This window comes from Gymnoscopelus braueri (assembly GCF_963280865.1).
Source record: "Gymnoscopelus braueri genome assembly, chromosome: 2".
In the NCBI taxonomy this organism is placed as follows: domain Eukaryota; kingdom Metazoa; phylum Chordata; class Actinopteri; order Myctophiformes; family Myctophidae; genus Gymnoscopelus; species Gymnoscopelus braueri.
Window position 1 is genome coordinate 1718757 of NC_137604.1, and position 16570 is coordinate 1735326.

Genomic DNA, 16570 nt, shown 5'->3' on the forward strand with positions numbered 1-16570 from the left:
CACAGCGGTGTGTGTGTGTGTGTGTGTGTGTGTGTGTGTGTACTTCTCTCCCAGCTCCTCTATGAAGACGTTCACAGCGGTGTGTGTGTGTGTGTGTGTGTGTGTGTGTGTGTGTGTGTGTACTTCTCTCCCAGCTCCTCTATGAAGACGGTCACAGCAGAGGTGTGAGTTCCTACTTCCTGGATAAAGGCGTTGTAGTACTTCCCTTTAGGCTCCAGACGCACCTGAGACACACACACACACACACACACACACACACACACACACACACACACACACACACACACACACACCTTGAATAAAAGGACATTAACAATGTCTGCCAGACAATAGGAAAACAGACATTTACAAAGTTCCTGTAAGGCAGAACATTGTTACATAAAATACAGTTGACATAATTTACATGTCAGACATCAAATCAATCATAAAAGGAAACAACGCCTCCTTCCTTTAACAGCTGATAGTGAGCAGGACCTTGTTAAGTTGACCATGAATTGTCACTCAAATAATAGAGCACCGAAGTCCTGACGTGACTCGTTCATCCCCAGGTTTGCGGAAGTAATTTCTCTATGGAGAATAACATTGGGTCATCTTAGAATCGTCTCATATAAGAATTGTGGTCAATTCCAAAAATAAACACAGCGTGTCGGCGTTATTGTCAGGGAGGAGGCTCTGTATCGTTTATGATAGTCAGTCACTTATATTTGATACAGTCTGTTTCTGGCGAAAATGTAACTAATTCGGCGGAAGTAACATTAGCGTTTTCTCACCGTCAGTTGATGCTTCATATCCATAAGAGTCAACACGCCGGGGTCATTTGTTTATTTTTGGAACACAGTTCTTATTTGACGCGATATTGAATACGTCTATGGGATTCAGAACGGGGGTGGAAAACTGCGAACCAGGTAGACAAACAAAGGATGTGTAAATGACGTCAGACTTCGGCGGTCTATTGCGATTAACGATGTAATTGGTGTGTTTGAACATTTGAACATAATGAAGCCTTTTAGGCTTTGTAATGAAAAATTGCACAGGACAGATATGACAAATAACTGAAATATACAAAGACATTATTGACCTATTTAATAAGTGTATACATTTTATGCAGAAATAGCAGATCTACAAGCTTACAATGCATGACAAAGTGACACGTTGTAAGCTTGCAGATCTGCTATTTCTCCTTTTTTTTATATTTGAAAATGCGTGGACATTTTTCAACACATGAAATGATTATGACGATTATGCAAAAATTAATTGCGATTAGAGCATTATGTAATGATCGAGACAGGCCTGTGTGTGACTCGTCATGAGTGATCGGCCCAATTGGCTTCAAACTGGCGCTGGGTGAGCGTAGGACATCCCGGTCGACCACCCCGTCCTCACATATAACACTCCTCCTCCTCGCTGGGGGCGGGGCTAAGGCGCGAGGGGAGTGAGCGAGTGAGTCGGGGTGTTGGAATTTGGCCTCGAGTGTTAGGCTATAGGCCAGGGGTGATGATGCAACTTTGATGATGCAGAGGGCCTCTATATTTACACACTCACTCCAGAGGAACACATTACATATACTGTCAAGAGGGCAGACACCTCTTATCTCTGTATTTGTACTTTTTTTCGTACATTAATGCCGTACTTTGCCATTCTATGTCACACAAAGGTAGCAAAAATTGCAGATCTACAAGCTCAAAACGCGTCGCAGTGCGACGCGTTTTGAGCTTGTAGATCTGCAATTCTTTCTGTTTTTTAAATGGAATCCTGATTTTCTTTTGCTATTTTTGAATTGGAATCCTGAAAAGTATTTAATTTCAAATGCATTTAGTTACTTATGTTAACTTTATGAACTTAAATACAAATACATTGGACATAAAAAAGACAATAGAATGTTAATACTAGTCATTAAGCTACTAATATAGACTGAAGTCATTAAAGCGGGTCAGAGATTACCTGGCACTTGTCTCCCAGAAAGTACTGTCTGCCTGCAAACACCATGTAGTCTGTCTTCTGCATCTCTGTGATGTAACACACATTATATAAACATTATTAACATTATTATTAACACCATGTAGTCTGTCTTCTGCATCTCTGTGATGTAACACACATTATATAAACATTATTAACATTATTATTAACACCATGTAGTCTGTCTTCTGCATCTCTGTGATGTAACACACATTATATAAACATTATTAACATTATTATTAACACCATGTAGTCTGTCTTCTGCATCTCTGTGATGTAACACACATTATATAAACATTATTAACATTATTATTAACACCATGTAGTCTGTCTTCTGCATCTCTGTGATTTAACACATTATATAAACATTATTAACATTATTATTAACACCATGTAGTCTGTCTTCTGCATCTCTCTGTTTTTACCTTTGCGGGACTCGTGCCAAACGTCAAACTCCAGGTTTCGATAAAGTTCCCCATCCAAAGACTTCAACACCTTATATGGAAGAGAAAGTCTAAGAGGGGGAGGGCCTTGTTCACCCAGGGGCTGGGGGGAGAGAGAGAGAGAGAGAGAGAGAGAGAGAGAGAGAGAGAGAGACATTGTTGGTTTTGAAAACGTATGGACATTTAGAACTGTTCCATAAGAATATCAGGACTAAGGAAACAACTATGAAAAACAGCAGATCTATAGAGGTTCACAGATCTATAAGATCACCTTATCATCTGGGGGGGATCTGGCCTTGTCGTCGGCACTTCCTATTGGACCGCCTGAATCCCACTCCTCCCTGGAAGAAAAGGAAAAAAAAAAACATTGTATAACTAGAAAAAGCTCGGAGCACAAGTCTCCGCCAGGTCAGGTACGTTATTCTGGCCTCCTGATGGCGCTATGTGAAAAGGGTGCCATTTATTCTTAGGTCTTTCACGGCAATCAGACACTGCATTCATGATTTGAGGCATTTTGTTCCAAAAATGTGTTTTGCTAAATTAGACCTGCTGGTCTTTTTGTTCAAAACGGACCAATCCTGCAAACTTTGGAAGCGAACCTTAGCCAATGAGGATGGAAGATGGGAAATCGGACAGATCCGTGTTGATCACATGACTATAGAGATGTATAGGGTTATAGACTGTGTACCGATTTGCATGACGTTTGGATAAAATCTGTAGGAGTAATGTAAAAAAAAATGGGTTTTGCACAAATCGGCCTCCTGGTGGCGCTATAACAGGCCCATGTGAAAGAATTGGGGCAGAGGTTCTGAATTGGCATCCAGGGAGTGTGTGTGCACAGTTTCGGAGCGACCGGGCCAACGGTGCCGGAGATTAACTGCTAACACACAGACAGGATGGACACACACACGGACACACGGACACATACACGGACGGACGGACGGACTCTCTCGCCATGCCTTCGGCCTGGCAGAGACAATAATATTGCACAAGCTCACAACAATGCGTTGCAGCGTTGTGAGCTTGTAGATCTGCTATCTACACAATTTTTTGAAAATGTTACAACATTTAGGAATGGAAACGATTTATGACGAATATGCAAATTGACCGATTATCTCAAATAATTGCAATGAGGCGATTATGTGATAATTGACGAGCCACTTAAACACATCGGGTGCCAAAAACGAGAATTGTTTTTTTCTTTCCACAAGGGGCGCTCTAACGCAACTTAGGAATGATCCTAGAATCCCTTTCAAATGGGATAGACGGATGTGACGTCAGTCCATAAAACACTTCTGTCCTCTCCAATGATGGGACCTTGAGAAAAAGCTCCATATCTCCATATCTTTTTACAGTGGTGAAAACAAGACATGTTCGACGTGCGATCTCTCTCTAACGGTGGATCACGTTAGAAATGTTATTGTTCCAGTGGTTAGACGGGACCCTCGGCCGTCGCCCAGAGACCCTTTGTTTACATCCGTGTCCTCATGGAGGGTCTACAGCTCTAAACACATGGGTGTAAACGGTAAGAAGCGCTGGGACTGGATGTTCCCTGTTTAAAAACACCTCTGGCACTCGATGTGTTAAAACACAACTGAGGGCGAGATACATGAACGAGAGAAAAAACATTCCACCAATGGGCTCGACTCACAAGCTCGTGCACAGAGGAGACACTACTGTGCACGTGAGAAGCCATCGTCAAAACAAGTGTGTGTGTGTGTTAGTTAGTGTGAGTGTGAGTTAGTGTGTGTGTGAGTGTTAGTTAGAGTGTGTGTGTGTGTGTGTGTGTGTGTGTGTGTGTGTGTGTGTGTGTGTGTGTGTGTGTGTGTGTGTGTTACCCTGCATCTCCATCGCTGCACGCCGAGGGGCTGTTTCTATAGCGACGACCTCCGACCCGGAAGGCCTCCAGGGCCTGGTGTAGCTCCACCCCCTCCACGCCCAGGACCCGAGTGTACAACATCTCATAGAGGAGAGCTACACACACACACACACACACACACACACACACACAACTTGATTATATGAAGATAATGTTGAAAATGGGTGAATTTCTCCTTTAATGTGTACTATTCAACATAAACAATGAGCACAAGGTGAACAGAGAAGAGAACAAGCTGCAATCCAAGAGAGAGACAGACAGACAGACAGACAGACAGGGTGTAGTTCATACTCACACTGACAGAGGGCAGCAGTGGTGGGGTAGGAGCGAGGATACACGATGTCATAGTGACCGTTGTTAGAGCAACACAGCATCAACTACAACAACACAGTAACCATGACAACCGTTGTTATAGCAACACAGCATCAACTACGACACAGTAACCATGACAACCGTTGTTAGAGCAACACAGCATCAACTACAACAACACACATTTAGCGTACAAACACTCACTTTGTCCTCGTAGTCGTCTTCGTTGATGACTGTAGGCTGTTTCCCAGGGTAACGGTAGATATGGAAACACCGACTGAACACACACACACACACACACACACACACACACACACACACACACACACACACACACACACTATATTATATTATTATATATATTATATTATATATTATACCTATACTTGTGAGGAAATCCAACATCTTAAAGACAGAAATAAAGTCAACTCAAGATTTTCGTTGTGCCGTTTCCAGGAAACCAATAAACAGGAAGTGAACGGCAGCGGAAATCTTCGTTGTCATGTGACATGTTTGTGGTCATGTGACATGTGTTCTCTGTGGTCATGTGACATGTCTGGTCATGTGACATGTGTTCTGTGGTCATGTGACATGTCTGGTCATGTGACATGTGTTTTCTGTGGTCATGTGACATGTCTGTGGTCATGTGACATGTGTTCTCTGTGGTCATGTGACATGTCTGGTCATGTGACATGTGTTCTGTGGTCATGTGACATGTGTTCTGTGGTCATGTGACATGTCTGTGGTCATGTGACATGTCTGTGGTCATGTGACATGTGTTCTCTGTGGTCATGTGACATGTCTGTGGTTTATTTTTGTTTATTTAAACGGATCCCCATTAGCTGACGCCTTAACGTCAGCTAGTCTTCCTGGGGTCCAAGACATTAAGATATATTAACAAAAACATTCAACATATCACAGTGTATTACAAAGAAATACTAAAAACAACAAAATCTAAATAATAAATTACATTTCAAAAGTCGATAATCACACAAAAAGAGATACCGACAGGGATACAACAGATTTAAAAAGTAGCACTATCAATCTGGTATGTAAGAATAGAAGTTATTGTATGTTTTGAGTATACATTATATGAAGTCGAAGTTTCCTTTTAAAACTGTCTTTTTCTCTGGTGTTTCTAATCTCACTTGGAAGACTATTCCAAAGTACAATTGACCTATAAAATGCAGCTCTCTTCATGGAATTGGAGTTTGGTAGAGGTAAAGTTATCTGTCCATCACACGCTCCACGAGTGGAGTATGTGTGAATCTCTGAGCAGCAAGTTATATTATTATAAAAACACATTGTTTTTGGAGTCTGGGTATTAATGACTATGAAAATATGTAAGTAAACTAGCAGACACTTGGCCAAGCAAGACGTTCATGCATATTTTTCACAGTTGTTCTATAAGAACAACCCAGAACTAGTTTGGCAGCCTTATTTTGTGCAACTTGTCATTTTTTAAGCATACGATTAAATGCATATGATCATACTACTGAGCAGTAATCTAAATGACATAAAACCAGTGAGCACACAGTGGTCATGTGACGTGTTCTCTGTGGTCATGTGACATGTCTGTGGTCATGTAACATGTGTTCTCTGTGGTCATGTGACGTGTGTTCTGTGGTCATGTGACGAGTAGGGATGGAGCTCGAAAACCGGGTCCATTATATACCCGGGCATGAATTTATGGAGACCCGGGTTTCGATAAGCTTTGGGCTTGTCGAGCCTGTTATGGAGTGCAGCGGCCCATGACGTCATGTCTAAACTATCAAAACAAGAGGCCATCAAGAAATAAATCTAATCACCCACGCTGGCACAAACATGTCGGTCTAAAAGTGTATCGATAGCTGCAAGTTGTGCCAAACAGCGCTGCCCGGGGAAACAAGGAAGAGGAATTTTATTGGCTCACTACATCACTATTTTAAGGGGACTGTAAGCGTCCATTTGGTTCCATTTGTACACTCGGGTGGTTGCGTCGTTGTTGTGTTTACATGTGCGGTGCAGCGCTGAAACAATGGCGTTAACGAGTGAAACGCTCAAAAGTTTCACTCGTCCTCTTCTTTTTTTTGAAATTTTGTTTTTATTGAAGTCATCTTGTGTACAGACAGTTTCTTATATTCATATGTATGTATACACATTCTTTTGTACAGTTTCAGAGTTTTTGAAATGTTCATTTTTCTTTGATGACGACAGTTTGACATTTTTTCATTTTTTTTTTGCAGTCAAAATAAACAAAGAAAGAAAACCAAAAACAGAGACAAAAGATAAAAATAAATAAAATATAGCATAATAATATCTGGCAGTGAGCAGCTTGGGGGGGGCTTTACATAATCTTGCGCATTTAAGAACAGTTGCAGGGTCAACACTTACAGGGCACAAAAGAAAAAGAAAAGGGAAGGAAGAAACAAGGCACCTTAGAATTTGTTTAGTCTTTCAGCAGAAGTCTGAGCGGGTTGGTTTCACGTATTCAGTCCATTTAGACCAAATCCAAAAGAATTTGTCTTCTTGATTTTTGATTGAGAAAGACAGTTTTTCCATTCTATAGATCTCATGAACTATCTCAATCCATTCCTCCACGGTGGGTGTCTGTGGTTGCATCCACTTTCTAGTAATGGCCTTCTTGCATGCCACCAGAAGGATCAGAATCAGTTTCTTATCGTTGCTGTCCAGAGAGTCATATGGAAGGTTACCCAGATATAAGGCATCGAACTGGAAGAGAATGTTAATTCCGAAAACAGCCTCTAGGTGTTCGTGAATGTCCTTCCAATATGAATTCAAGACCACTCGTCCTCTTCTACCCAAGGTAGCAAGTCTCCGTTGACAATTTTAATAATCCAATTGATAATAATCCGTTTGGGATCTCCCTGTGAATGAAAAACTAGTGTGGACGTGTCCTGTCCGTCTTCTCAGTCTATCGTTGCCGAAAATGGCAGATCTACAAGCTCACAACGTGGTGCGAACAGACGCAGTGTGAGCTTGGAGATCGGCTATGTTTGGTGCGCGACACCGTCGTACGATGAAGTATAAATTGCGCGTTTAAAGTGACAGTACACACATTAACCGTTTCTTCAATATTATTTTCCAAAAGTAAAAAGGTCACTTGCCTTCTGTCTGTTAGAAAAGTACTGTATTTGAAGGCCCTAGTAAAATGTAGTGAGAGTGATATACTTTGGTTAAAACAAAGAGAAAAATAATAGAAAAAATAAATATGCATTTTTTGTTTATAAAGAGTTAGAGATTTTATAGTAATTATTACAGTACTATTCATAATATAAAGCCATTTAACACTTATTGCACATTATATGAATGGTTGTTTTAATGATAGGCAAAAATATTTTAAACTTTTGTCATCTTCATTTAATTTTAGATAGTGGTCAGCCACAAACTCACTGTCACAACAGGCCAATAAAAAAGATACCGGTTCTGTTCAGAATTTTTCGTCTCACGTCTTTTTTCTTAATAATAGAAAAAGATCGATAGTGGGCTTGATAAGTGGGCTTGATAAACACAGACATGTCTGTGGTCATGTGACATGTCTGTGGTCATGTGACGTGTCTGTGGTCACGTGACGTGTGTTCTGTGGTCATGTGACGTGTGTTCTGTGGTCATGTGACGTGTGTTCTGTGGACACGTGACGTGTGTTCTGTGGTCATGTGACATGTGTTCTGTGGTCATGTGACATGTGGTCATGTGTTCTGTGGTCATGTGACATGTGACCTGTGGTCATGTGACATGTGTTCGGTGATCATGTGACATGTGGTCATGTGACATGTGTTCTGTGGTCATGTGACATGTGGTCATGTGACATGTGGTCATGTGACACGTGGTCATGTGACATGTGGTCATGTGACATGTGTTCTGTGGTCATGTGGTCATGTGACATGTGGTTATGTGACATGTGGTCATGTGACACGTGTTCTGTGGTCATGTGACATGTGTTCTGTGGTCATGTGACATGTGGTCATGTGACATGTGGTCATGTGACACGTGGTCATGTGACATGTGGTCATGTGACATGTGTTCTGTGGTCATGTGGTCATGTGACATGTGGTTATGTGACATGTGGTCATGTGACACGTGTTCTGTGGTCATGTGACATGTGTTCTGTGGTCATGTGACATGTGGTCATGTGTTCTGTGGTCATGTGACATGTGGTCATGTGACATGTGGTCATGTGACACGTGGTCATGTGAGGTGCGTTCTGTGGTCATGTGACACGTGGTCATGTGACACGTGGTCATGTGACACGTGGTCATGTGGTCATGTGACATGTGGTCATGTGACATGTGTTCTGTGGTCATGTGACATGTGGTCATGTGACATGTGACATGTGACATGTGGTCATGTGACATGTGACATGTGGTCATGTGACATGTGGTCATGTGACATGTGGTCATGTGACATGTGGTCATGTGACATGTGGTCATGTGAGGTGCGTTCTGTGGTCATGTGACATGTGGTCATGTGACATGTGTTCTGTGGTCATGTGACATGTGGTCATGTGACATGTGTTCTGTGGTCATGTGACACGTGGTCATGTGAGGTGCGTTCTGTGGTCATGTGACACGTGGTCATGTGACACGTGGTCATGTGACACGTGGTCATGTGGTCATGTGACATGTGGTCATGTGACATGTGTTCTGTGGTCATGTGACATGTGGTCATGTGACATGTGACATGTGACATGTGGTCATGTGACATGTGACATGTGGTCATGTGACATGTGGTCATGTGACATGTGGTCATGTGACATGTGGTCATGTGACATGTGGTCATGTGAGGTGCGTTCTGTGGTCATGTGACATGTGGTCATGTGACATGTGTTCTGTGGTCATGTGACATGTGGTCATGTGACATGTGTTCTGTGGTCATGTGACATGTGGTCATGTGACATGTGTTCTGTGGTCATGTGACATGTGGTCATGTGACATGTGTTCTGTGGTCATGTGACATGTGGTCATGTGACATGTGTTCTGTGGTCATGTGACATGTGGTCATGTGAGGTGCGTTCTGTGGTCATGTGACATGTGGTCATGTGACATGTGGTCATGTGACATGTGTTCTGTGGTCATGTGACATGTGGTCATGTGACATGTGTTCTGTGGTCATGTGGTCATGTGACATGTGTTCTGTGGTCATGTGACATGTGGTCATGTGACATGTGTTCTGTGGTCATGTGACATGTGGTCATGTGAGGTGCGTTCTGTGGTCATGTGACATGTGGTCATGTGACATGTGGTCATGTGACACGTGGTCATGTGACCATGTGACATGTGGTCATGTGACATGTGTTCTGTGGTCATGTGTTCTGTGGTCATGTGACATGTGATCTGTGGTCATGTGTTCATGTGTTCTGTGGTCATGTGACATGTGGTCATGTGACATGTGGTCATGTGGTCATGTGACATGTGGTCATGTGACATGTGGTCATGTGACATGTGGTCATGTGACATGTGTTCTGTGGTCATGTGACATGTGGTCATGTGAGGTGCGTTCTGTGGTCATGTGACATGTGGTCATGTGACATGTGGTCATGTGACATGTGGTCATGTGACACGTGGTCATGTGACATGTGGTCATGTGACATGTGTTCTGTGGTCATGTGTTCTGTGGTCATGTGACATGTGATCTGTGGTCATGTGTTCATGTGTTCTGTGGTCATGTGACATGTGGTCATGTGACATGTGGTCATGTGGTCATGTGACATGTGGTCATGTGACATGTGGTCATGTGACATGTGGTCATGTGACATGTGTTCTGTGGTCATGTGAGGTGTGTTCTGTGGTCATGTGACATGTGGTCATGTGACATGTGGTCATGTGACATGTGGTCATGTGACACGTGGTCATGTGACATGTGGTCATGTGACATGTGTTCTGTGGTCATGTGTTCTGTGGTCATGTGACATGTGATCTGTGGTCATGTGTTCATGTGTTCTGTGTTCTGTGGTCATGTGTTCTGTGGTCATGTGTTCTGTGGTCATGTGTTCTGTGGTCATGTGACATGCGTTCTGTGGTCATGTGACGTTCTCACCTGTACAGCTGAGACAAGGCTTTGATCTCCACCTGGCCTGCTGTTTCCTGATTGGACAAAACCAAAACTAAAATCAGTCTTCAGTTTTATAGTAATCATCTACTCCTCAACACTGTAAGGTTATATTATATATTTTTATTGTATTTAATTGTATCGAAAAAACACGCCCCCCTCACGTATTAGGAGGGCAGGGTGAGTCACCAGAACCAAGGACGGGTGTTTTTGATGAATCTAACATTAAAAATTGAGTTTGAAGTTATAATGGGTTTGTATAGGAAGGGGGCGTGTCTGATAACATGAATATCAAATATCTAAATACTGAATCAAGCAACTTATAAACTGTCTGGGGGCTCACTAAAGCCTGAGTAGACGATAAAATGACCCGAAGTTTTTTTGAAAGTGAAATATCCCTTTAACTATAATCTAATACATAATGTAATCATCTACCTCCTCAACACTGTGAGGTTATAGTTAACTTAAAATTAAAATAAACCACTAATGTACCTTTGGATCCACCAGCCGTTCCAGATACTTCTCAAATGAACCTTCAACAAACTGAAAGACACACACACACACACACACACAGTTATAACACAAACTCATTAAACAATTAACTATTAACTGATTATCAAAACATTCTACTGTTGATGTGAGTCTGTCTGTCTGTCTGTCTGTCTGTCTCTTTTAACCCCAATAGACCCCTTATCACAGTGACTCAACCTGTGGATCGGGATCCCCAGGGGCGTCACCAAGTGATTTTTGGGGGGTCTCCAGATCATTAGTTTTCTCACTCAACAGTAAACAAACCAACATACAGTATAAGTGTATACATACAGGGTATCTGCACATTTATAAAGTGGCAATTTAATGACTTTTAAGACCTTTTTAATACAGCTAAATAATACAAGAAAGAAAATCCCCATTTCTGCATCAAAGGTAATCAACAAACTATACTATAACAATATTTCAAACATTGGCCAGATTGTGAAATATTACCTGAGAAAGAGGCAAAAACATTGAAAATAGTAGATCTACAAACTCAGTGTGAGCTTGTAGATCTGCTGTTTTCACAATATTTATCTGGGGAGAGAGAGTCAAACTAAACGTAATGCCTCAACTCCTACAATTCCCAGTGCTTGTCAGGGTGGGGGTCCACAGTTCAAATATAATGTTTTGGGGGGTCCCTAGTTCAAATATAATTTTTTTTGAGGGGGTCCCCAGTGCAAATACGATTTTTAGGGAGGGTCCACAGATTTTTTTTTTGGGGGTCCCCAGTTCAAACATCATTTTCTTTTGGGGTCCCCAGAAGAAAAACAATATTTTGGGGGTTTCTTTTTCTAAATGCACATGTATTTGTGCGTTTGGGCCTTTCAGCCAACGGATAAATAAGTGAAAGTTTTCCAAAACATCCGATTCAGTGGATCTGTGTAAACATGTAAACCGGAGAATTTGAGAAACCGTCAACGCTCATTCACACATGGTCATCCTCCTATAATTTGACAAACCTCTGTAGTCGACCATCGTGAGAGCAAAAAATGTGAGAGCAATTCTGTGTGCCCGGTTCTCCTCAGTGGCTGGAGACGCGCGGACACCCACGTGCGCACGTTCGGCAAGCATGTGTCAGAATGTACATTATTTGTGCTCGCGCGACAGCCGTGTGTGTTCGCGACGGGGGACGGCTCTGGCCGCATGAGGATGTACCGTGGTGTGTGTGTGTGTGTGTGTGCGCTGGCGCGCGTGTGTGCTGGTGACGGGGGACGGCTCCGGCTGTTAGATCTGTATATGCGCGGGTGTTTGTGTGTGTTCTGTGCCTCCACCACGCGGCGACGGGGTGTGTGTTGTACACACTACAGAGTACAAACTCACTTTCCATCCCTGATAAACTGTCTGTTCACAGCGCATAAGCCAAACTGAACACTTTGGGTGCTCATATCCCCCTACGGGTATGGTCTAGTTATGATAATAAATAGAGAGAGAGAGAGCAACACCTACAGTCTATGAAACAAGGCTCGCTCATTTATGAAGAAAGAACGTCATCATTGATAACATGACAGACAGACAGTGGTGGAAATAGTACTCAAATGTTTTACTTAAGTAAAAGTATCAATACTGCACCGTAGAAATACTCTGTAAAAGTCTGGGTAATCAAAATTTACTTGAGTAAAAGTACAAAAGTATTGGCATCAAAATATACTTAAAGGGTAAGACCACTTTAGTAGAGGTTTGGGTTGTGTAGTTACTTTGCCATTAGGGGTGTCACGATACTCGATACGTATCGAAATCGAACCGACAATGACGTACGATACAGTGTATCGAAATCAAAAGCCGTATCGCGATTCAAGGGTTAATTTAAAAAAAAATACTCCAGCGCACGCGCACATCCGATTGCACGTCCGGGGGAAGTCATGCGCGAGCCGCTGTTGACGACAGGACAAACCCACACACAGTGCATACTGCACACTGCAGAGGAGTTTGGAGGTGAGACAGAGACAGAGACCGCTGTAGCGTTGCGTCTGTATTACTACTTTACATTTCACCATGGCCACTGCTGAAGCCAGCGATGGTAATGATGATTAGCTTAGCTTATTATTCACATTTCTTGTTTGTTAAAGCTCTTGTTCAAACAATGTGAACATACTTTAAGATGTTTAAGAACAGTTGTCTTTGGATCCTTTTTTCTTACATGTTCAACTTTGTATTTAGATTTTATTTAGTTATAGAGCTTCACAAGAATGTTTGTTGTTATCTCATCATAAAGAAGAATCTGAAAATGACAGTTGTTGTAAGGGCATAAAACCCTTTTTGTTATTCTCATTTGATATTATTCAAATAAAAGGGACTTATTGAGAAACATGTGTTTTTCTTTACAAATCAAGACAATAGCCTAAATTAATAATCATATAGCCCTCAAAGCTGAAAAAAAGGAAGTTTTAAAAATATATATCGTATCGAAAATCGAATCGAATCGTGACCTTAAAATCGAAAGTCGAATCGAATCGTGGATTAGGCGTATCGTGACACCCCTATTTGCCATGGTGTAACTCCAAACGTGGACAAGAAATCAAAAATAATTGCTCCATTGATTAGAAATTGATAATTCAAAATATGCTCCTCATTGACTTACATTGTACGGTAAAACAGCTCTCAAAGGTACTCTTTTAGCACATAAACAAACAAAAACAAAGTTGATTCAGACAATATAGAACATCACCAAACCCAGTACTGTTTGTTTTTTATATAAAAATGTTAACTTCCTGTTGATTTTGCTATTTTTATTAAGAAGAAAACCCGGACTGGATATGCGGATCCGGATCCGGATCTTCAAATAGTAAAATCAGCAGGAAGTTAACATTTTTATAAAAAAAATAAACAGTACTGGGTTTGGTGATGCTCTATACTGTCTGAATCAACTTAGTTTGTGTTGGTTTACGGGCTAAAAGAGTGACTTTGAAAGCTGTTTCAGCATACAATGTAAGTCAATGAGGAGCATATTTTGAATTATCAATTTCTAATCAATGGAGCCATTTTTTGTTTTTTCTTGCCCACCTTTGGAGTTACATCATGGGAAGGTAACCACAAAACCCAAACCTCTACCAAAGTGGTCTTGCCCTTTAAAGTACCGAAAGTAGGCTGTACATATTATGCAGAATGTCACGTTTCACAAGGCATCATATTCATATGTATAAAATGTATTAAAAAATCTTTTGAAAATAGCAGATCTACAAGCTCACAACACGTTGCGACGCGTTGTGAGCGTGTAGATCTGCTATTTTCAAATAGCCTAAGTCTAAATAGGGGCTGAAGTGGTTAATGTATGTTTTGTAATAATAATCAAAATCTACAAAGTAGAAATAATTGTAATGGAGTAAAGTCGTGGTGGACTGGACGACAAAAACAACACTGTTAACAACTCTGATCTGTAAACCTACACGCCTAACTCTAACAACTCTGATCTGTAAACCTACACGCCTAACTATAAGAACTCTGATCTGTAAACCTACACGCTTAACTCTAACAACTCTGATCTGTAAACCTACTAAGGGTGTCACGATACTCGATACGTATCGAAATCGAACCGAAAACGACGTTCGATACAGTGTATCGAAATCAAAAGCCGTATCGCGATTCAAGGGTTAATTAAAAAAAAATACTCCCGCGCATGCGCACATCCGATTGCACGTCCGGGTGAAGCCATGCTGGAGCCGCTGTTGTGTTGTGCATCGCGCATGCGTGCTTACGACGGGGGAGAAATAAAAGACGACAGGACAAACCCACACACAGAGAGAGAGACCGCTGTAGCGTTGCGTCTGTATACTACTTTACATTTCACCATGGCCACTGCTGAAGCCAGCGATGGTAATGATGATACACAAACGGAAGAATTGGAAAACCCTCCCGCTTCCTTTAAGTCAAAAGTCTGGCAATATTTTGGCTTCCCAGTGAATTATGAGGGCACCCGACGTGTTGTTGACAAAACGGCTACCGTTTGTCGATGATGCTCCACATTGATAGTTTCTCCGTCTTCTCTTTTTCCCCTCTACACCTATACCTCTCGGCCAAAAATAGCCGATCTACAAGCTCACAACGCCTCGCAGCGCACATTGATAGTTGCTCCGTCTTCTCTTTTTCCCTTCTACACCTATACCTCTCGACCAAAAATAGCCGATCTACAAACTCTGCGAGGCGTTGTGAGCTTGTAGATCTGCTATTTTTGGCTAAAGTTCACCTCAGAAAAGGGATGGGGTTAAGGTAAAAAAAAAAAGACCCCTTAGCTTAGCTTATTATTCACATTTCTTGTTTGTTAAAGCTCTTATCTGTTCAAACAATGTGAACATACTTTAAGATGTTTAAGAACATGTAGCCAAATAACAGTTGTCTTTGGATCCTTTTTTCTTACATGTTCAACTTTGTATTTAGATTTCATTTAGTTATAGAGCTTCACAAGAATGTTGTTAACTCATCTTAAAGAAGAATCTGAAAATGACAGTTGTTGTAAGGGCATAAAACCCTTTTTGTTATTCTCATTCTCATTTGATATTATTCAAATAAAAGGGACTTATGGAGAAACATGTGTTTTTCTTTACAAATCAAGACAATAGCCTAAATTAATAATCATATAGCCCTCAAAGATGAAAAAATAACGTTTTAAAAATATATATTGTATCGAAAATCGAATCGAATCGTGACCTTAAAATCAAAAGTCGAATCAAAGATTAGGCGTATCGTGACACCCCTAAAACCTACACGCCTAACTCTAACAACTCTGATCTGTAAACCTACACGCCTAACTCTAACAACTCTGATCTGTAAACCTACACGCCTATGTTTAACCATAAAAACAACCATTTCTCTTGTGAGAAACCAGGAACCAGTCAAAAACACACAGGTTCAGTGAATGTACACACACACACACACACACACACACAGGTTTAGTGAATGTACACACACACACACACACACACACACACATTTAAATTCTTCATTTATGTCCACATAAATACAAGGTCTAAAGGACACAAATACTGGTAGTGCAATTTCACACTGTGGGTTACTACGGCATACGTGCCGACAAAGGCAATCACAGTTACAGTTATACACACGTAGGGCCAAACAGGCAGTATACAGCTTAAGGGTACAGATAGCAGCGCCGTCTCCAAACAGCGCGACTGCCAATGATAGCTGACACTGAGCAATATTTTGTTAGCTGTTTGGCTCTTCTCTTTGAGACACCAGCCATCTGAAGGCCTCTAACAACGAGCTTATGAACATGGCCCAGGCTGCCAAATATGAAAACTAAAAGTTTACAGTTGTAGCCCAGTTGCGACATGGTCTGCTCTAGCAGTCGATACTTCAACACCTTAGTTATAAAGGCTTCTTCTAGGCTGTGGTCAAACGTACAGCCAACCTCTAAAATGAGAACCTCTCTACTATTCTCATCAACAACAAT

At 41.5% G+C, this 16570-nt stretch overlaps 1 protein-coding gene across 1 annotated transcript in view; it reads right to left on the reverse strand.

Moving 5' to 3' along the window:
* Positions 1–16570, reverse strand: part of alg13 (ALG13 UDP-N-acetylglucosaminyltransferase subunit) — a gene marked incomplete at both ends in the record, with an annotated part of 41845 nt that overhangs the window by 20561 nt on the left and 4714 nt on the right. Inside the window, 9 exons of the mRNA XM_080413413.1 lie at positions 124–224; positions 1942–2006; positions 2382–2502; positions 2671–2740; positions 4238–4373; positions 4574–4655; positions 4792–4864; positions 10624–10670; positions 11128–11178. Of these exons, the coding sequence (XP_080269539.1) occupies positions 124–224; positions 1942–2006; positions 2382–2502; positions 2671–2740; positions 4238–4373; positions 4574–4655; positions 4792–4864; positions 10624–10670; positions 11128–11178 (746 nt within the window). The remainder of the gene's footprint in view (positions 1–123; positions 225–1941; positions 2007–2381; positions 2503–2670; positions 2741–4237; positions 4374–4573; positions 4656–4791; positions 4865–10623; positions 10671–11127; positions 11179–16570) is intronic.